Raw genomic sequence first — 22,573 nt, 5'->3', positions numbered from 1 at the left:
CTTTCATGTCCATCCGTTCCGGCACTGGAATCGCCGGGTAAATAGCTTTAGCTTCAGCCATTGCGTTCGTGATAGCTAGCGCGGTCCGTCTCAGCAGTAACGATAGTTATCAGAATGTTTTTTTTCGTCTTTGGGTATGTTATTCCCTTCTTCTGTCGTTTGCCGCTGAGTCCAGTTCTGACACCATGTTAAAATGATCACGCGGATACGGTTATAATCAGAGTCTTTAATCTTAGTTCTAGGACAATACAGAACGTACACCACATGTCTGTGCTTGCATAGTAATGAATGACTCAACAAGCTCACAGGTAAGTAACACAGACTGCAGGTGGTGCCACCTGCAGGTCAACTCTCGTAACAGGGGCAACCTGACCGGGGTCGAACCACGGGCGCTGTCCAGCGTTTTCCTACTCGAGAGGACGTGGGCGTTCAGGGGGAAATGTTATTATTATTAATAATAATAATAATAATAATATAGCACTTTTCCTGCAAAAAAGATTGAAGTGTCGCTCAGTTATATGGATGTTCTGCCACCAAAGGTTACTCAGGCAAAACGGGCTGAACTCAAAACAGTCGACTTCCCTCTGTATATTAACATCTAATAACTGAACTGTAGGCTATACGGATGTGAGTCGGCTATGTATGTAAGTATTATTGTTGTCTTTTGGTGCCTTGACAATAAAAAAAATCACCCATTGAAAGGTTCGGTTTCGCATATTAGGCTTGTAGCCTACTAAACACAGATGAACAGAGTTGACCCGATTATTGATTCCATGCAGTTATTATAGGCTACATCAAATAATTGACATTAGTTGTTAAATGAGTTGTTGCAAAAATATTTATTATCTCATAAAACAGAACACAGACCATGGCCGCTTTGTCTCAAACAATATATAACAGTAAACCAGAACTGTGCCATGAGCTTTTTTCCCCATAATTATTTACAAGTATTCAGGCGGCTGTCTCTCATTTCCTCTGTTGTCCAGCCCTGCGGCCTGCAGGCCTCCTCGCCCCCCCCCCCCCCCGTCTCCCCCCGGCCGCGGGCAGTAGCGCAGCGTGTGGGCCGCGTCCCCCGTGGCGTCGCACCTGGGACAGGTGTAGCTGCGCAGGACGGGGCAGGTGACCTTCCCGCTCCGTGTCTTGAGGCCGTGGGCCCGGTAGATCTCCGGCGTCTCGCCGTTCTGCTTACAGAAGCCACAGGACTCCTCCGAGGCCAGACTGGAGGAGGAACTACTGGCGGCAGGGCTCAGGGTTAAAGTCTCGACAGACTTGGATTTATACAGCTGGATCATGTCTGTGTGGTCGTCATGGCGGGGGACCTGGTGGTGCGTGTGGTCCCACTGGGGACCGGTGGCCTCCTCTCGTGTCTCCCGCGTGTGGTCCCACTGGGGACCGGTGGCCTCCTCTCATGTCTCCCGATGCACTCCGGACAGTTGCTGCAGCATGCCGCCCAGATTCATATAGTCGTGCCACATGTCGAAGTGCTGGTTCGGAGAAGGACTGCTCTCCTCTGTGGCGCGTGGTTTCGGCATGGTTGTGGGCAGGGGCGCCGCTAGAGATTCTGGGCCCCATGACAGAATATAATTTTGGGCCCCCCCACCTAAACCACCCATCAACCTAAACCCAGTTGAAGTTGATGAACTATTGATGCACTGCAAGAAATCCAATGATGGACGTCTTTTGTAAATGTAATTTAAAATTACAGTTAATACAGGAATCAACAATTCAGCAAAGAAATCTCAACATTCTTTAACTTATTAAATTAAGACTTGAACAACACAAGGACAAAAGTATAATTAAATGAAGATTGGAACCCAATTATAAAAGTATAAATCACAAAAAGTAAAAAATATAATTGTAATGGGGTGGTATTGTGTCTAAATAAATGTAGATCTTGTAAAGATCAGTTGGCCATAATACTGTCAGGATTAGATCAATGAAGAATTACAGCAGAGAGATATTTACTGACGCATTGCTTGTTTCACACAAAGACAAACGTGTCTTATACAAGAGGGAGCAACACAGACATGGTGCCAGCGAAATTGAATGTGAAATGGGAAGATTTTTATTTTTACACTGCGGCAGTACTGTGGAATAGTATACCTGGAGAGCTAAAAACTATATCTAGCCTAATGCACAACGATTCAAGATAGGAGTAAAGAGATCAAATCAAATCAAAGCTAAACGCTGGGCCTTCTTAGTAGCAACATCTTTAATAAGATCCTTGAAATCTAGTGATGAAGCCAACTTGCTGTGCAGCTGTCATTGTCCTTTGTTACTTCTTGCTCTTCTTCTTCTGCCTCTTTACCTCTGCTCTCCTCTCTGGCTGCCTTGCTTGAAGAGGGCCCTGGCATGGAGTATCCATAGGTACATAATTCATAATATGTCCTATAATAGTATTAACATAATAATACATACATTACATCAGATTAGCTAACTTAGATGTTATCTAGCTAGCTAACAATATTATTAAGATGCCAGTGGTCAATGTTATTGCAATTACTGGAAGAACTATTAACTAAATATGAATATTAGCTAAAGTTGTATTCAATGCTTGCATGGTAATGCAGCATACATTAAAATATTCAAAATATGTTTGTTAACCCCAAACTCCTACTGCTCACCTCCTTCTCCTTCAACTGGGAGGTGGGTTGAGGGAAGGAGTCCTGATCCTGAAACTGCATCTGTGCATGACGTGATTAGCATGTAACATTATACTAGTTAGCTAGCTAGCTATAGCAAGAGTGCATAGCTGCTGGATACAAATTCACTGAGCTCTAATAACCTATATTTGGACCAAAATTGCACTCATCTCATACATTTAACTGAAATTATACTGACAGTGCACTGTAAGTTAACTTTACTTGAAGTTAATGTTAATTAGCTATAGCGAGCTAACTAGATCATCCACGCAGTGATTAGATCACTAAACCACTGTTGTCTAGATAGATAGCCTACATGTTATGGGCCCCAAAAGAAGGTCTGTGAATGAATACCCTTCTTCTTCTTTTTTTTTTACTTTGTGACTAGCTGTCGCCCTTTTTTGTCACTCTCCTCGTTCTTTACTTTTACTTTTCTCATTTGAGACCCTGACTTTGGCTTTGCCTTTCACGACATCGTCTCTCTCCTTGTCAGAATATTTGCGGTAACGTTCCTCTAGTCTATGTAGTCTAGCAGCTCGCGCGCGGTGGACTGAACCATGCAATGAATAAATAGAGGGGTAAATAATAAGGCTTAATTTTGTTAAACATAGAGAAACAAAACTCCAGTTTTGTTTTAATACATAGAATTATAATTTGAATTCGGCTACATTAACGTCCTTATGATAATAATAATAATATTATTTATAAATATAATATATATTTTTTTAAAGATTCTCATGGGCCCCTGTCAGTGCTGGGCCCTTAGAATCGTCCTAACTTACCACCCCCTTAGCGGCGCCCCTGGTTGTGGGGTTTAAATGCCCAGACAGTATTTATATCTACCTGGCTGTCTGGACAAATTGAAACATTGTGGCTTGTCTGAGATGGCCACGCGTCGACCCGTGTCAATATTGTCTAGTGCGTTTCTTGTTGTCTTCTTTTACATCTCATGGCTCCGACATGAAACACCTTCATGACCTTTGAATGACCAAAGTATAACAGTGGTTGGTTTGAAGCAACACTTGTGAAATGAGGCACAGTGGCATGTTGTTGTGTTTTGTTGTGTAGTGTTTTGGTATTGAACTTGGCAATGCAATGAAAAATAAACGTGTTTTCCACGAAGCACTAGATGCAATGTCCATCGATCAAACGATTTTCACAAATGTGCCAGATATTGATAAAGATTATTTAAGCAAACACTTGATGTGTGTAGAGATGGAAATAGTAATTATAGACAGTTTAGCATGTTAACTAGTAGGCGTGATGCATGGGTTTCAATGAAATGGCTTAAAAGTCAGTGTGTGAAATCTTTTTTCTTGTTGTTGTTGTCGTATATTTCTGTAGTATGTATGATCTATGTATGAATATGTAGTATATTTTAAACACACACACATACCAGGGCATGCAAGGACATGAATGATGCCCTCTAACAATGAGGGTTCTATGGCAACCAGATGACCAACTCTGGGGGTTGGGCAAAGACACACATGCACGCTGGCCCCTCCCCTCTGGAGCGGAACGGGGAGAGAGAGAGGGAGAGCGCTCTCTTCCAGCCCAGGGTCCACGGGGAACAGACGTAATGTATAAATCTGCCTGTAACTGATTAAATTGTCTTAAACTCGATATCTGTTCTTTGATTCATGATCAATAGAAAAGAAGCAACACATGGCGAGCCTAGCACGGAGTCCAAAAAAGGAAATCTACGTTTGAAAACTTAAGCTGAAGCCACAGCTCTAAAGACGGTAAGAATTAAAATAGCGCTATTTTCTGTTTAAACCGCTAGGGGCGCGTGTGCAACAGCTGGGTTTTCAAACAGTTTCTTTGAGACTAAAACAACCTTCAACTTTAAGGTTTAAAGTAAAGTAACTTGAAACACATCTTTCATAGTCTTTAAACTGGGGGTGAGAGCCGGGTTAAGAAGCCCGTATTTGAAAATATACGATTTAATTTGTAAGGTATTTGTAAATGAGTCATTTGATTTGCATGGTGTTATGGAATATCGTGTATGTGTGTAAAATTTGGTATTAGAGGAAGACGTACTCTAATAGTGTCTATTTGATAGAGTGTAACTGAATTATGGAGTCTGTTTTGTAAATAAGAGCATTATTTGAAGTAGATTAAGAAATCAATTCTTCAGAACTGTGTCATAGAATCCATTCATAGACGCCATTGCCCTTTGTCCGGAGAAAAGACACGCACAGAGGGCGCGGTTTTCCCCAGAGGTTAGACAAAGGGTTGTTAAATTGACCCCCCTGCTTTCTGCCCTCTGGCCTTTTCACACATCAGGCTACAAACACGCGGTGATTTTTCAAGGAAAACGGGTTGTAAAGCCCCCCTCTTCTTGCCTCTGCAAACAAACACTCCTTTAGAAAGCATTCCTTTAGAAAGGAACCTGACTGATTAATTACATTCCTTATTTCTTACAGATAAAGTTAAATTCATTTCACATAGGGTGTGTAGTAATTTAGAGATAGAAAGATAGTGAATTGATCAGCGGGGTATTTTTTAATAGTTTAGAGTTACGGTTGGAACATTCATAGACGCCATTTTACATGGAAGAGTTGGCGCATGCGCAATCGATGCGCGTTAGCCGGAGCACAGCTCCCTCTACTGGCCAGGACACGATAAGACATTTTTAATTATTTACTGCCATCTAGTGGACGAAACACGATAAGACATTTTTTAATTATTTACTGCCATCTAGTGGACGAAATACGACAAGACATTTTAAAACACTAAATCCTCAGGGAGATACAGCTGAGGTCGATGAAACAGTCCGATACATTAATAAATAGATGGTTATAAATGATTGTAATGTATTACATTACTTTAATTAATTTAATTAATTACAAATTGATTGAATTAATTATTCAGATCATTTTATTTCTCTGTTTTCACAAAACTTTGATCAATTGTTTTGTGACAATCTAATGATATGTTGATAATAGCTCATTGACTTCACAGGTTTACATCAATGAAGTGTCAATGAATAATTCTAACTAATCATTCATTCCTTTCACTTAACAAGTCGATTTCTTTACAGATTGTAATTAATAATTAATCATTCATTCTTTTCCAAATAACAAGTCGATTTCTTTACAGGTTATAATTAATATTTGTAATTTACATATTTTATATTAGTTAGGTCATTTCCACAGTGTTTGATTAAGGAATAGCAGAATAGTACATATTTGATAGTTGAGCAGTAAAAGGGTTTTTGTGGATCAGTGAATACTTAGGTGTGACCAGCCATTGTGATTTAATAATTGTGTTGACCAGAACTGTAATTAGTATTGAATGAGTAATCAAGTGACACATATTCATAAACAATTAGGAAACACATTTAAGTATAAAGTACTTACACAGCTATTAGATTTAAGTTAATACTGCACTGACATACACAAGAGGCAAATCTGTTATTCTGAGTTGCAGGGTTTTGTGGGGACGGTTAATACAGTTATATTGGACTAGCATTTGTTTAGCAAACAAGACAATAGGAAGGTGGGTTGTAAGAAGCGTACACCTTATCTAATATAGAATATTGTCAGCATATTGAGCAAGTAGAATGGGGTCGAATTCCACGAAGCTGTTAAAAGATATTAGTGAACATCGTGGAATGTTGGCTACGTTATCCCCTATGGCTATAGTGGAAAAAATGAATCCTCTTGTTAGGGAAATTAGCAAAATGTCAACGAAATGGAATAGCCGTTGGGCATACATTGAACAGCCGTGGCCGAAAGAGGGCAGCATTAATTTACAATTAATTGCAACATTGGAGATACTTATCAATGGGCACAAAGCACATCAAAGAGGAAAGATTAGATCAGAGAAACGCAAGTTAGAGTTAGCTATTTTAGATCTATTTAAGGTAGAGGGACAGAAAATAGCTCAGATGGAACCGGAAAAGAAAAAAGAATTGGCCAGAACACTGGAACAGAAATTGAACATTTCATCCCCAGACCTGTGTCCTGCCTCCAGTCCCCCTCCATATGCTAAGGCACTGGAGGATCATTCCCAGAAGAAGAAGAAGGAGCCAAGGGGAAAAGGGGACGACAGGAGTGACGAGGAAGATGACAGCGAAGATGGCAGTGAAGACTCAAGTGATGACGACAATGCAGATGGAGGCTACAACGCGCAGGTCAGGAAGATGATAGCCACAGCCGAAAGGAAAGGTGGGAGAAGACGCCCGGAGAAAGAGGGAGATTGTCACCGAATGTCATCAAATACATTAAAGAACTGTCCAGTGCTGATTCGGGGTAACAAGATGGAATATCATCCGTGGCATCATACAGATTTGTCTGAAGTGATCGAGAAACTCCCAGTTCTTCAAGAGGGAGGACATTCGTGGACGCGAGAGGTCGACGTGATACTGACAGGAACGCAGGCCGCAATGGGAGACCTGAAAAGACTCTTAGCTTTTATTGCAGGATTGGATACAATGCAGGAAATATTGATGAAGGCAGGACTTCATAGATATATCAATACATCAGTTTATGATCCAGAGCTCTTCGCAGCAAACAGAGGCAGGCTGTGGAAAGCAATCAGAGAGACCTACCCTACTCACATTCACCCAGACAATATCATTGTGAAGCCACTGGGGGGGGATGAGAATCCCAGGGGTTATGTTGCCCGTGTGCACTCTCAATGGAGAAGTGTGACAGGGAAAGACGCTGAAGATAACCCCTTAGAAAAATCCATAATCAGGGAAAAAATACAAGAAGGGCTTCCTACCCCAGTTAAGGATAAGCTAGCAGAAGTGGTGGGGCTACGACACATGAACAAAGCTGTTTATATAGACCACGTAGCTCATCAAGTTGAGTTATATCGAAAGAACATTCAGATACAGAAGGCACGAGACGAAGAATCCCTCAGAATATTGACTCATTTGCAATTGACTGAAAGCGAGAGGAACATAGAGGGAGTGCAGGCTTTAGCCCCACAGCAACAGCCACCTGGAGTGCAGACTGCTACTTACCAGTCCTACTCACAGGGGCCACAAGGGGGGTATCCTGCTACTTACCAGTCCTACCCACAGGGGCCACAAGGGGGGTATCCATACCCACAAGGGCCACCAGGGGTGCAAGCGGTTCCATACCAGATGTACACACAGCCTGGCCAAGGACCACCACCAGGGGGATGGACAGCAGCAGGGAAGGAGATGCTAGAACCATGCCAATGCGACCAGAATGGACATCTAGCCTGTGCCTGCTGCAACAGGCCCCAGGGGGGCGCAGGGGGGAGCCAAGGAGGAGGATATTGGCCCCCTACTACACCTGCTCCAGGAGTGATGAACCCTTACGGAGGCCCAGCAGCTGGCCTATAGGGGTGCCCGGAAGATCCGAGTGGGAGGTGCCAGCTGGTGGTGACACAGAAGCCTGAAGGCGCCACGCACCTCCCTATGTCTAGAGAATATGTGAAGACAATCGGATTTGAGGGAATTAAACAGCTGATTCCTACAACTGAGCTTGTAGACTTAGAGTACAAGGGACAGAGAGCAACTCTGTCAACACTTGTGTCAGAACACACGCCAACAGGGCTGCTAGGGAGAGATGCTCTATGCCAATTGAACTGTACAGTAAAATGCACACCTGACGGCTGTCAGGTGACGGTGCCATCCGGTGTTCAGATTCCATCGACAGCCAGAGTGATTAAGCATAGAACAGACCTACAAGCTTTGCCTTTAAAGGGAGCTGATATAGAATATTGGGTTGATGGGTCTTGTTACGGGGTAGGAGAAACGTTGTGCGCTGGGTATTCCTTAGTTAAAGCACAGAATTCAAAGTTTATTGTAGAACAGGCTGAGGCAGTTCCTCAGCCTTGCTCGGCTCAGTTGGCTGAGTTGATTGCCCTCACAGAAGCATGCAACTTGGGAACCGGACGGAGAGTGACAGTGTACACCGACTCTGCCTATGCACATAATGTTTGTCATTTTAATGGAGCTGTATGGAGGGGGCGGGGTTTTAAGAGAACTGATGGTACGCCTATACAGCATCACGCACAGATCATGAAGCTGTTACAAGCCATGATGAAGCCAAAGGAATTAGCCATAGTGAAGTGTGCCACACACAGGTCTGACTCATCACATGTCACACAAGGTAACAGGGCTGCAGAGGATGCAGCCAAAGCCATTACAGGAGCAGACAAGGCAGGTAAAGGTCTTCTGGTCACACATGAAAAGCAATTACAGGGCATGGTCACACTTGAGGATTTATTGATGTTACAGAGTAGAGTAACTACGTTAGACAAGAGCGTTTGGCTAGCAAGGGGGGCAAGTCAGGATGACACAGGTCTATGGAGGAATCATGAGGGGTTGGTTGTAGCACCCTCAGATTTATTAGGCATGTTAATACAGGAAGCTCATGGATTAGCACATGTGGCTAGGGGGGAGGTAAGACGCAAGATTACCAAGAAATATGGGTTTTGGAGTCCATATTTGATGGAACAGATTGACCATGCTTTAGGTCAATGTGGGGTCTGTTGGAGAAACAACATCAGAGTGGGTACACCAGTGGTGTCTGGGCATATCCCTACCCCAATAGGGCCACGGGTGGTGGACAGGGGGGTGGATGTACAGAGTAGGCAGGATGTTGTGCCAACAGGTGCCGAGGTCCCCAGAGAACCTGAGAAGGAGGAGCTACGAGGAGATGCTGTGGTGTTGCCAGAGCCAGTGGCAATGCCAGTGTTACAGCCAGTGACATTACCGGCAGTGCCTGAAACCGAGGGGACAGTGGAAAGCTGTCCAGATGCCAATAAACCAGAAACTAACGAAGCAGAGAGGGTTGACAGTCTGGAGGTCCAGCCTGGGAGTGTCCAAAGCCTGGACACCTGTGCTACTGGGGATGCTGGCGAGTGCCTGCACCATGCTTCAGATGATGCTGAGGGCGACTCCCCAGACCTTGATCAGCGTGGGAGGGGACCAGGCGGCTGCCTGAACCTCAATGACACTGACGGACGACGACCAGTTAGGAAAAGATTAAAGACTATGAATAGGGTAGTGAAGCAGCAGATCAAAGGGAACGACGGGAATGGACAGCAGATGATAGCATGGCTGGAAACGGTCTTAGGGGAATGGGAAACTTATTTTGCTAGGATAGGAGCACCTATTATAGCAGACATGATTTTTGACTTTCTTAGGAGACAGGGCCTCATTGACTGTTTTTGGAAAATCAGTCACTCAGTCCACGTTAATGAACTTTTCAGAAGACTAGTCCTCACCTGAGGTGAAGATCTATGCATTAATGCATTCCCTTTGTCCTATGCTTACTGTTGGAGAATTATGTGTTATGATAACTGAATTTCATTATTTGTGTATTGTTTGTTTATTTCTATATCGTATGTGATTGATGTCAGTTGAGAAGTGATGTGGTGGTTATACAAAGCTAGGAGAGAGGTTCTGTTCCTAGCGCAACGAAAATGGAAAGCTCCTGACTATGAAAGTGTTATCAATCTGAGACAGCGGTAAAGGCTGTTCTCCAACTGGGTACAAGTGCTAGTAACCTCTGACCCTGACGCTTCAAGGACAAAGAAAACATCGGTCGTTGGAAGTTTCTGTATTGATTTGTGCATGATGAACTGTGTTTAGTTTAATTGTGATTGTTATTTTCAAAATTCTTTTTATTATTGGTTGTTTTCTATTTTTTAATTTTTAATTTTATTTGAAAAAAAAAAAAAAAAAAAATTTTGGGGATGTTTTGTGGGGTTTTGTGTTTTTGTTTTTGTTTTATGGTAGTTTAGTTTCGGAACACCCTCTGGGTGGTCCGAGGGGGGATGTGTCGTATATTTCTGTAGTATGTATGATCTATGTATGAATATGTAGTATATTTTAAACACACACACATACCAGGGCATGCAAGGACATGAATGATGCCCTCTAACAATGAGGGTTCTATGGCAACCAGATGACCAACTCTGGGGGTTGGGCAAAGACACACATGCACGCTGGCCCCTCCCCTCTGGAGCGGAACGGGGAGAGAGAGAGGGAGAGCGCTCTCTTCCAGCCCAGGGTCCACGGGGAACAGACGTAATGTATAAATCTGCCTGTAACTGATTAAATTGTCTTAAACTCGATATCTGTTCTTTGATTCATGATCAATAGAAAAGAAGCAACATTGTCAACTGCATAAGGAGCCTAGAACTCCAGATGTCCATCTAGGCGTCTTATCTGGACTGAAACACACATCAGTATGCCTGCTTCTGAGCTGACTGCTCACACGTCCATGCTCAACCATCTGACTTCCTTTAGTGTATTGATAGTGAAGGCCATGTGCCAAACAAATGCATCACACAATGTTGTAAAACTATTAGTTGTTTAGTAGCAATTAATAACTGCATCCAAATTGCCCACTCCACTCAGTCCTATAAAATATATATTATATACAATTATTTGATATGAAGACAGAAATAAATAGGCTACAGTAGATGGGCCTATTCAATAGAGTGCTAAAGGTGTGTGTGTGTGTGTGTGTTTTACGTCTTCTTTCGCACCTCACTGCACCAAGTGCAACATGATAGATGGACCTTGCATCTAATACTTAATAGAAGGTGCCATCTCAGCTCCCTCTCTCCCTCCATCACTCTCTCCTTCAACTATAGAGTTCTGCAGTGTCCTACCACTTGGTTTTAATCCTAGGTTAAACCTTGCGATCATTTCATATGATGTTGATGTTTGTTCCAGCGGTGTCCAAGTGTTGTCTTCAGTTGCACCAGGTCCAGAGAAGGTTTGTCTAGACGTCCGTCTGCTAGCCGATGATCCGGCTCCTTCGCTGATGGCCGGCAGGTGCATGCATTCCTTTCGTTTTTTTCAGTTAAACTAGTTTTTTTCAGTTGAGTAAACTTTTACAGTTCTTCCTCAATTGCTTACACACTAACACTGGAACGTGATGACCAACGCCTGAGACTCATGTACCTTATCTAACGCCATTATCTTGCACCAATATGCCATCTTTGCAGAGAGAGAGAGAGGACATACATCAGTGGTCAATTGGTTCTTCGAAATGTCTATTCATTTGATGGTGCGTGTGTCATTTGACAACAACATTTCATTTTGAGAAGACAACATTGTTTTCAATGCAGTGTTTGCTTTTACAAAAGATTTGTGGAGTCTGGGGTTTTGTGTGGAAGTTTTGGATTTGTGTTTAGAGTTTTAAGAAAATGAGCCACGCTTTCAGAACACGCGTGTAACCAATTGAGAACATCTGTAGTAGCGCAGACCGTGTTCAAGTCATAATTCCAAATATGTTGAATTAACATAATTTTGTTCGCATTATAATGCAAAATAGCAGAATATCAGCAGCTAGAAAGAAATGTTTCAAGTTGTTCCCTCACACTGTAGACTATCAACCTGTCAATCCTCTAGCCAGACTAACGCTTTAACACTGGTGTTGCTGAACAAGTACTGTGACCCCTTATAAACCATACTGCAGCCAATAACCTACAGACGTGGAGGGCTGCTCTTCATACAAAACGGGCTAAAACAGGAACATAACATATTGTATATCCTTGCAAGAAACATTGTCTGAAACTAAAACCTCAAGGAAGGTCAAGAGAGAGCACACTCGTTTAAATATGTTGTCAGAACGGTGAGACATAATTGTTGGTACCAGTTTGGAGCCATTTATTACCAGTTAATTCATACTCATATTCATTCATACTCAAATATGACAAAGCAGTCTTTCCCATCCCCACTCTCTCTATCAGCTGGTTCATCCTCACACTCCTCGAGCAGCAGGTTAGAAAAGAGTTTGGTTTCAAGGTAGGGGTGGGCATCGACGATCGATAATTGATCGATAAGGATCTTGGTCGATCACAAAATAAAACATTTGGTCGATCACAAAAAAAAAAAAAAAAATTTTTTTTTGGGTGATCGACCAAATGTTTTATTTTGTGATCGACCAAGATCCTTATCGATCAATTATCGATCGTCGATGCCCACCCCTATTTCAAGGCGATGGAAAAGGCTACAGTGTCTTCATAGTCCACAGACTAGTATCCCTGAGTGAAAGCATAGGAAAATAACAACTCATTTTCATAAGTGATTTGAGAAGTTTACAAATACTGCTGACCTGTCATAGTAAAGGGATGTTGGACACCTGAACGTCCAATAGAGTGAGAGAGTCTCTTTTACAGGTTGGCCTTAGAAACGGCAGTGTCTTCAAAGAAGACACACACACGCACGCACACACGCACGCACGCACGCACACACACAGCCAGCCTCTTTTGCTTGATACAGCAAAGTGGCACGTCCCCCAAAAAAGAGCTTTTGGCAGTAAATAAAATCACTATGAAAACAGCGAAGATGCGTAGGATGACTTAAAAACGTAAAACTTAAACTTAAAAAAAGGATAACCACAATGTTTAGAAGAACAGTATGTTGTTTATGTCAGTTTGTGCATCATTTTCCTGCTGTCACGTCCGGATAAGGACCGTACTACGAACCGTCTGTAGAGGCACTAGCGTTTAAAGGTCTGAGGGAGTTCTCCTCGTCCTCGGAGGCGGATGGGGCCTGCACATCCTCGCCGTGTTCGACGTTACGCGTGTCTACGCCGCTCTCAGAGGCCTCAGCAGAGGATGGTGATCCCGACGGCTTTGAGACGCCGACTCCGTCGTCCGGACCCACGCGAGGTTCAACCTGCTGTTCCCAGTCTTGTAACATGGACTCCAGCAGGCTGGAATCGGAGGGGTTTCCTGTTGTGGTGCCTTTGACGCCGAGGCCGTCGCTGCCGGTGCTTACCGGACAGGCCTGGTGGTTGGCGTTGTCGGCAGCGGCAGAGTGGTGGTCGCTGTCACTGTCTATGGTGATGACGGTGGGGGAGCACCTCCCCGGACGCTCTTTGCTCCTGTGCCGCCTCTTCTTGTGCTTCTTCTTCTTCTTGTGGTGCTTCCTGGTCTGCTCTGACTCGCCGATGATCTCCACGCTCAGGCTCCTGCTCCTCCTCTCCGCCCTGTCCGACTTCTCCTTGGACGTCTTCCGGGGTTTCTCCTTGCTCTTCTTCTTCTTGTCTTTCGCCCCCCCCGGCGAGGAAGACGAGGGAGAGGGAAGCTCGGGAATCGCGGCGGAGGTTTCCTCCAGGTGTCTCGTTTTGTACTTCCTCTTCCCGCTGGGCTTCTCGTGGCGGGACTTCCTGTGGGCGGGGGGGGACGAGCCCTTGCCGGGGCTGCGGCTCCTGGTTCTCGAACGCCGTCTCTCCTGGCTCCGGCTCCGGGATCGGGAATCGCGGCGTTCCGGGTTCCTGTTTGAGCTGGAATAGTAGGACCTCCTCTCGGTGTAGAGAGCGCTGCTCTCTCTCTCCCTCTCCTGATTGTAGTAGTGCCACTGGTAGGAGTGCGACGTCGTGCTGTGTCCGGAACGGCCGCTATCTTTGTCCCTTCTCTTCTCCCGGGTGTCCCATGTCGAGCGGTCCCTGCTCGGGGAACGAGACTCCCGCCTCCTGCCTTTAGAGAGAGTGCTGTCGCTGTTCACGGAGATAGCCGGACTTCGGACCGCTCGGCCGCGGTTTGCGCTCGGCGACCTCCGCTTCCGCTCTCGACTCTTAGCCCTCGGTCTGTCCCTCTCCCTGGACTTATCGCGACTACGACGTCTCCTGCCATCGTGACGTCCTTTGTTCCTGACGCGTTTCTCCTTGGACCCCCGCTCCGTTTCCGACGCCTCCGACCCCCCTCGCCTCGGAGAGGTGGTGGAGGCGGGGCTGAGGCTAGCGAATCGGATGTGTTGAGGTAGGCGGGGCACGTCTTTGATCTCCTCGTGAACCGACTCCTCGGAGTCGGAAGAGAGGTGGACCAGTTCGGGAGTCCTCTCTACGAGGGGCTTGACGAAGCCCACGATGACGCAGTCCTCGTCGCCGAACGAGACGTCCGTTTTCACCCGAGGGACGTCCTCTTTCGCGCGAGGGGTCCTCTGTTTTCGCACAGCTCCTCCCTCTGCTCCCTCGCCCTCCTCCTCCTCCACGTTGCTCTCTGACTCAAAGTCCAGGACAGACAACCAGGTCAGTTCTGTCGTCGTCGTTGAGTACGAAGGCCCGGGGGTCTCGTCGTCCCACGGCGTCTGGCTCAAGATGTCGGCGGACGGCGTGTCCGGAGGGTCCAAGTCCACCGAGTCCTCTTCCTCCCCCTCCTCCTCCTCGTCCTCCGAGATGGCGATCACGGAGGAGTTGGAGCTGCTGTCGTCGCGGGATGACGGGGCGGGGCAGTCGTAGATGGCGTGCTCGTCGTAGGCCTCCATGTTGAAGGGCGCCCGGGCGAAGCTGAGGAACTCGTGGAGGAAGTGCTCGGTGCGGGACTGGAGGAACGGGTGGAGCTCCTCTTCGATGGCTCGGTCATCCATGTCGTACCTGGTGGCGATGCACAACATTTATTTATTCGTTTATTTAAAAGGGACAATGGACAGTCATTGACTCTCCCTGAATTAGCTGGGTAGCTGAATTGCATCAGCAGTCCCTGGGCAGGTAAATCCACAGGGGAATTACGGCCTCAGATGTTATAAACATTGAGTTTAAAAACAGAACTACAGGACATAAAAATAAATAACATAAAACAGAAGTATACAGGAAATAAAAACATCACACTTGCTTCAATCTAATCTAAAACACTTCTATAGGTGATTATAATTCCACCCTCCCTCCAGCCCCCCCCAAAACGACAACTAACACATATTTTGTCAACCAATCAGGTTCTTAAAGACAAAGCAGCTGACCTGGTGATGCGGGACATGATGATGTGCTGGACGATGTTGACCAGGGAGCCGTGGGCCCCGTACAGAACCATCAGCTCCCTCTTCAGGAAGGGCACCAGGCGGTGTAGGCAGGCGGGGTTCCTCTGGAAGAACTCCGCCGACGTGTCCCGGGACCGCCCGCCGTCCCTCACGCTCCGGACCCTCACCCCCCTCCGGTAGAGCGCCCTGCGGAACTTGATCATCTCCTGTTCCTGGAGCGCGCTGCGCACCGCCCTGCCCTCGGCCTCGGCCCTCCTCCTCGCCGCCAGCCTCATCATCATCCTCCGGAGGCCCCTGTTCTGACGCGCCAGGCTCGGGCCTCCCGTGGAGCCCTCGAACATGACGCCGTTGTCCGGCGGAGACGCCGTCCTCTGCTGGGCCTGGCGCTGGGCGCCGGTCAGCGTGGTGCGGTAGCGGAAGCGCTCGCCGCCGAAGTTCCCGAACGAGCCGTTGTCCGACGGCCGCAGGTCGTACTTCTTGAAGTCACTCTCGGACTTGAGGGTGTGGTAGATGGAGTTGAACGGCTGCTTGCATAGCGGGCACTCGGCTTTGTTCTTGGACCACTCGTGGATGCAGCGGAAGCAGAACTTGTGAAGGCAGAGGTCCAGGTAGGCCATGTTGTTGAACCTGTCCAGGCAGATGGGGCACTTGGAGTCCGGAGACGCCTCCGTGGATATGACCGCCGAGGAGGCCGAGGCCTTGCTCGGGGTGGGCTTCTTGCTTTGCCGCAGTTTCATCTTCGCTGCTGCCATGATCCTGGAAGGATTGTGGAAAAATAGCTGTCATGATGTATACGTCATATGTATAATAAGCAAACAGATTCAATAAGGGACTTATTTTATTGATAGTTCTACTGAGAGGGACACATCTATACACAATCTATAAACACTTAAATAAATTCAAGCATGTTAATGCTGTATGCTTGTCTAATCCGCCAATGTGTCACATAATCAGAAAGAAATACACAACCAAGATCAAAATACCAGTATGAAAATTGAACAGGGGGCATAGATGTCTAAAAGCCAATGATAAGCGTCAATACCCACAGTGTAGGCTATTGTAACCATCCTTCTACCAGTATCAATGACGAGGCTTGCCTACAGAATAAACATCTCTCTATAAATCCCGATCTCTATATAAATACCCGATCAAGATTGTGAAATAAGTGAAGGAATAAGGCGACTTCTCCTCCATAGCTGAACAGCTGAAACAGTTCAATCCCTGGCTGCTCCTTCTGACACAGACTTCGCCCTCCCTATTCTATATGTGTGACCAGCTTTGTAGCCGATGTATGTGATATAATCTATATATATATATATATATATATATATATATATATGATGATAACAACAACATCACGTCCTGTATGTGATATAATATATCTATATGATGATAATAATAACACCATCTTACTCACCCAGGCCAGGCCCCTGAGCCGTGGTGGGGGCAGCTATGGCCGCTATGTTCACTCCGACTTCCTCCGGGAGTCCTTCTGTCTCTAGCAACAATACCAAACCCACTCATTAGATCTTATCTATGTATTGATGTTTATTTCCATGGAAACAGCCGATGGTAAATGTAGAGTTGTTGCCCATCCACTTTACAATGGGCCTCCTGTTTCATACCGTGATGTAAGGCAGATTTCGAAAACACTTTCCCAGCAAAGGATTGTGGTATAGCGGAGTTGTTTCCTGTTTTCATTGAGTTACAGGAAGTCACATTTACAAGTAGGGGTGTCGTTATGTGCCGTCAAAACGCGAACAGCGCCCTCGATTGACTGGAGTTCATTGGGTGCAAAGATGGTGAATCCTGCCTCAAAATAAACCCAAGATGGAATAAAAGAAATATTTTATTGTAGTAAAATCATATGGTAATGAAATACCTCCTATTCTTACGGTCATCTGAATGTTCCAGTACTGTCAGTCACTTCTTGAGTAAGTTATTTGCCCGGCTCTTGGTTTGAATACCAGATATAATTAATCTCAACTCATATACATTGTTGTTGTCCAAAAAGACATGATATATGAATTTGTAAATAATTTTATTGACATATACATAAAGTTTTCTACAAGAAGGACAACGAGACATAGGATTCTTTCATGTGCGTCTTCAGTGGTGACCGTGGCTCGCTGGCAGTTCTGGTAAGACTTCTCCTGTTTCCAAGACGGTGTCTCCCTGAGCAAAGACAAATGGAAAATGAACAGAGGACGAAAAGACAGACAGATACTAATGCTTTCTCTTTCATTCACTTATGAGGGGGGACCCACGAGGGGCCTCTAGACCCTCCTGTCATCCTCGAGTCCCTAAAAGTTGTGGCATGAAAAGTCAAAAACAAAGATTTTTTGTTTTGTAAAAGATGTACTTACAGGGAACAACCTGGGCTTCAGCTCCACGATGCCATAGGGCTTTTTCTGTGACAGACAGACAGACAGACGCACAAGCAAGGTGATTTAACTTCCTTTCAGTTGTACAGGACTGAAGGTGGTGCTGACATCACAAACAGCATTCAATACACTGGCGAATTCATCCCCTGCATCACGCTGCTTTACAGGTTACAGCAGTAGTTCATTGAGGCCAACACACTTGGACTTAAAAGCTAGATACTGCAACTCACTGTAATGCCATTTCACCATCAGAGCACGGCACACTTTAATACCCAGGCTGTGATTAATCTGCAATATTGTCATGGGTGTTGGGGGGGGGGGGGGGTTTGGGGTTGTTAGATATGGCAACAATGTGGCCTGGGGTGGTCCAGTGGTCTAGCACCGCGGTCTACAGTGCACACATATGCCCATGTCGGCATGGGTTCGAATCCGGCCCATGCCCTGCTGACATGCCCTCTCTCCCTTCTTCTCCTACTTTCCTGTCTGTCTTCACTGAATCAATAAAATGAAAAATGAGTGGGACTGCCCCACTCAGAAAAAAATACTTAAATAAATATGGACACAATATTGACAATAAATCAAACTCAAGGGTATTAATGCTTTAACGGTTAATCAACAAATCCCAAAATGGTGACACCAAAACAACGCTTTAAGTGTTTATTTTGTGACAGATTGTGGTGGTTTCTGCCCCTGCACTGAGAAACATAGTTCCCAAAAATACAAACATCATCAAGGGAACGTGATGCACAGATCTGCTGTGGTGTAGGAATATCACAATAGGTGACTTGACCGTGACATTACCGTTATTAAATCACGACTTCCAACGCTTCTCAGCCAACCACAAACGCAACACCTGTATTCATAAACCCGTTGTATACTCCCCATCAATGGGTGACGTCTCTATTTCAGTCTTGTCAATAAATATTGACCAAAACATTTGAGTCCTTTATCTGAATGCATAAGGTTTGGCATCTGTACATACAGGTATATACCATGCATGAAGGGACAGCAGTCCTGTCAAGTCTAGACTCAACGTCATATAACTGAACTCACAGCAAGGTGGTATTTCATGTAGTAATGCACCAGCCAGGCAGGTATCAGCACCCTTGTGACAGCGAACACTCCTCCACGGTACGCCTTGTAGCTCTGTGAAGAGAAACATGTGGACATCAGACATGTCAAACAGATACATTGATGAGTAGCTTACCATTGAATAATCATTGTATTTACTGTCAATCAATTCATCATTATTTATATAGCACATGCATTGAATGCAACTCCAAGTGCTGAACATAGAAACAATAGTAAATAAACTACAATACAATAAAACAAGAGGTAGGGAATACGAAAAAAATATATTAAAAAAAATACAACACAAGAAAACCAGGAATAAAACAAGAAATAGAAGATTTCGCTAAAGCTAAAGCCACGCTAAAAAGGTGTGTTTTCAGTACCAAAGACTATCTGTCAATATGCTGTCAATGCATTGCGATCCAACGCACCCCTATCACACAGCCAACACCTGATCCATTCGAGATCTGCCCTGGGGGAATAGACCGACATATCAAGATGCCTGTCAATAGACCTGTCACCTGGCGTAAACACGTCACTCCACAAGGACCCTACAAACCACCTAGGTCACTTTAGATCGCCATCAAGTAAACACATACACATCGTGTATTTTTCGAACAAATCACAACCGATTTGGGAGTCTAAGCGAACTCACGTAAAGCCTCCAGAGGGTCTTGGGTTCAAGGAAGCCAGCCCAGAACCTGGCCACGGGCCCCTGGGCTTTGGGCTGGAGCACGGGCTCCCTGGGGCTGAGCTCCTGGTCCTTCAGATACTGTCTCCGGAGCTTCCCCAGCTGCTCCACGCGGAGCTTCTCGTCTACCGTGTACCCAGACATGGTGATCAGGTGATACGCAGTAATGTCTGAGAATGTTTTGATATTCAACCTCAACTACAATGACACCATGGAGGACACCACTGCCTGGGTGCACAGCCAGAACTCACGAAGAAGACGGTGTTTCCAGATCGACCGCCTTGACTGTGTATGATCGACATCTAGTGGGCTGGAGTAGCTACTGCACAAATAGCTCAGATCACATTTTTGTTCTGATATAATTGCCCATTCAGAAATATATTATGGAGTTATATTGACTCTTAACAAAAACATTAATGTTTGGAAATGTTTATTGTTGTTACCATTATTATGCACGTAGGCAGGGTTATATATAGCTGTGATGTCTATTTCCAGTAGCCTACAGGTGGATCAAGCACTCACACCCATTCCTTGTTCCATTCTTTGCATTACAATGAACCCGTCCGATTTCTACCTCCCCCAGCCTCTCCTGCGCGGGGGGTTATCCTGTTATTCAGTTATCATGATGATCAGTTGGTCAGTAGTGAAGTATTTTGACTTCCTCATCATTAATATTGTTTATTGGAGTGATGGCAGACTAGTTTTCAAGCAAGATATCTATTTACAAATCACTGGGGACATAAATCATACATAAATAGCTTGTTCTCTGAGCAAAAGTACGACAGCCAGCCAAATATATTTGAGCTTTCCCTTCCCCCCTTCTAACGTACACACAGTCATCATCTTGCACCATATATGTTCTGAGGGACTGTATAAAAATACTCTAAAATAGATAAAATATTTTAAAATAGATGAGTGACTGATTTTATTTCACTCATCTGCTAAAAAAAACCGCTGACCTGTCTATTTAAAATGTCTAGCTTTCCTTAAATCATTTAAAAAATAATTTCTCTCTGCTATATTTGTATATTTTAAGCACACGCCATCAACATATGAAAGCTGATGTACTGTATGTTTTGCTTGCCTTGTTACCGTACATATGTTCACACCCCCCCCCCCCTCCCCCTAATTACGAGATACGTATCTCGTAAATAGGAGATACTATCTCGTAATTAGGAGATCCTATCTATTTCTTATTTTTTGTGTGAATGCAATGCGCTTCCGTAATATAGATAACTGCAATCAAACAAATTCAAATCTACATCTGCTATAATGGTCTAGAGTCTAGACTCTAGAAAGTAAGGAGAGCAGCTATCAATTCATCAAAGGGGATTTATTTTAGCTACATATCAACTGTCATCATCCACATTGGCAGAGGTGATTCAGTAAAGTGATAAGCCATGGGGATTTACACAAGTGGATAGAGTGACAGACAACACACACACACACGCACGCACGCACACACAAACACACAAACACACACACCCAGCCACCCACACGCACGCACGCACACACAAACACACAAACACACACACCCAGCCACCCACACACACACACACGCACGCACACACACACACACACTCTCACACACACACACACACACACACACACACACACGCACGCACACACACACGCACGCACACACAAAAACACAAAAACACACACACACCCAGCCACCCACACACACACCCACACCCACACACACACACAGCCACCCACCCACACACACACACACACACACACACACACTCTCACACACACACACACACACACACACACACACACACACGTACATGCACACACACACACACACACACACACACACACACACACACTTATGTATCTCTGGTTAAAATGCCTGTGGTGCAACTTTGGACTCCCCTCAATCTTTATATCTTTATCAGACATTTAAAAAAAAATATATATACATTTTCACACTTCACACTTTAGCCTGAGTGTGTGTGCAGTGTGGACTTTAACTTGTGGACTAGTGTGAAGACCAAAAGGCTGCAGAGGTCATAGCTGTTAGATGTTATATAATGTCATAATATATAGATCATCGATAATGGCAATATAAACCACTGCCTGCATTCTTGTCTACGTTCTTTAACTCTGTGAGAATGGCCCTGAAAGAAGAGAAGAGACACACCTAGCATTGATTTACCACTGACCTAGCATTGATTTACCACTGACCCCCTACACCCACGGTGTCAAATATCCCTCACATAAGAGTCCATTGAAAAGCCATCTCTCCGGGTTGTGTGTGTGTGTGTGTGTGTGTGTGTGTTTGTGTGTGTTTGTGTGTGTTTGTGCGTGTGCAGCCTCACAGAAGTCCTTTACAGTGTTGCCAGGTGGCAAGGGGTTCAGGTAAAACATATCCGTCCTTCTCTCTATATTGGTCCATGGTTTGGGTAGGGCACACCGCACTGGACAGACGGAAGTGGCCTGGATGACTTCCATTCCACCCAGGGAGGTCAGATCTCATTCTGAAGTGTCAGGGCTCCAATTTACACCCCCCACCCCCCCCACCAACTGCACAACCTCAATTACGTCCTTAGAGATATCACTCATTAGGCTAGCGAAAGACAAAACTAAACCTAGATGCACTCATTTCGTTATAGGAGTCGTTTTCTTATTAAACCTGCCCTTTGGTGGGTATGAAATGTGTAAACGCAACAAAGTTATTGATAAGTAGTAAAGGAAGTTGTTAAATGTACGTATTTGACAGGACAGACGTTTTGATGTAAACTGCAACTGAGTTGGAAAGGGGAAGTATAGAGCTAATGGATGTTTGTTGTGTGATAGCTAAGGCATGGCGAGCTAGGTAGTTTGCAAACTGTGATAATTGGAGACACTCAATGCTCACATTCATCTGAGCGATAGCTTACAGGCGTGCAGCACCCAGCCACCGGGTCGTGTGCGTGGCATTCAGCTGCCCCGTGGTGCTTCTCATATTTCGGAGCATTTATGTATTAGGATGTGGTGGTGTGGTCAGTCATAAAATCAACCGTCTCGCTCTCTCTGTCTCTCTCTGGATCCTCTATAATACTTCATTAACACCTCTTTAACAGGGTTAAGC

General features: G+C 45.0%; 3 protein-coding genes across 3 annotated transcripts in view; 1 reads left to right on the top strand and 2 right to left on the bottom strand.

Annotated features, from left to right (window-relative positions):
* LOC308160704 (putative ATP-dependent RNA helicase DDX53) overlaps window positions 1-22,573 on the top strand; it is a gene marked incomplete at both ends in the record, with an annotated part of 138,707 nt that overhangs the window by 48,125 nt on the left and 68,009 nt on the right. The gene's annotated exons all lie outside the window — the stretch shown is intronic.
* toporsa (topoisomerase I binding, arginine/serine-rich a) lies at window positions 13,069-16,940 on the bottom strand (the record flags this gene model as incomplete). The annotated part of the gene is made up of 3 exons (XM_080533450.1): window positions 16,766-16,940; window positions 15,331-16,104; window positions 13,069-14,968 (listed from the first exon to the last, which is right to left on the bottom strand). Exons 1-3 carry the CDS (start codon window positions 16,870-16,872, stop codon window positions 13,069-13,071), a joined length of 2,781 nt encoding a protein of 926 aa, XP_080389576.1. The 5' UTR covers window positions 16,873-16,940.
* Window positions 17,300-19,733, bottom strand: ndufb6 (NADH:ubiquinone oxidoreductase subunit B). Its single transcript, XM_080533233.1, has 4 exons — window positions 19,459-19,733; window positions 18,786-18,878; window positions 17,715-17,759; window positions 17,300-17,523 (listed from the first exon to the last, which is right to left on the bottom strand). The coding sequence occupies exons 1-4, from the start codon at window positions 19,636-19,638 to the stop codon at window positions 17,458-17,460; spliced, it is 384 nt and encodes a 127-aa protein (XP_080389359.1). The 5' UTR covers window positions 19,639-19,733; the 3' UTR covers window positions 17,300-17,457.

The sequence above is a fragment of the Nansenia antarctica genome, assembly GCF_963989245.1.
Source record: "Nansenia antarctica genome assembly, chromosome: 6".
In the NCBI taxonomy this organism is placed as follows: Eukaryota; Metazoa; Chordata; class Actinopteri; order Argentiniformes; family Microstomatidae; genus Nansenia; species Nansenia antarctica.
The sequence above is the reverse complement of the archived record's forward strand: the minus strand, read 5'-3'. Positions and strand labels throughout refer to the sequence as shown.

Bases quoted from the DNA above. Each gene is read 5' to 3' on its own strand.
- ndufb6 (XM_080533233.1), bottom strand. From the start codon at position 19,638: ATGTCTGGGTACACGGTAGACGAGAAGCTCCGCGTGGAGCAGCTGGGG. The intron at 18,879-19,458 runs GTGAGTTCGCTT...TTCTCTTCACAG, and splicing joins AGACCCTCTGGAGGCTTTAC to AGCTACAAGGCGTACCGTGG. The intron at 17,760-18,785 runs GTGAGTTCAGTT...TGTCTGTCACAG, and splicing joins ACATGAAATACCACCTTGCT to AAAAAGCCCTATGGCATCGT.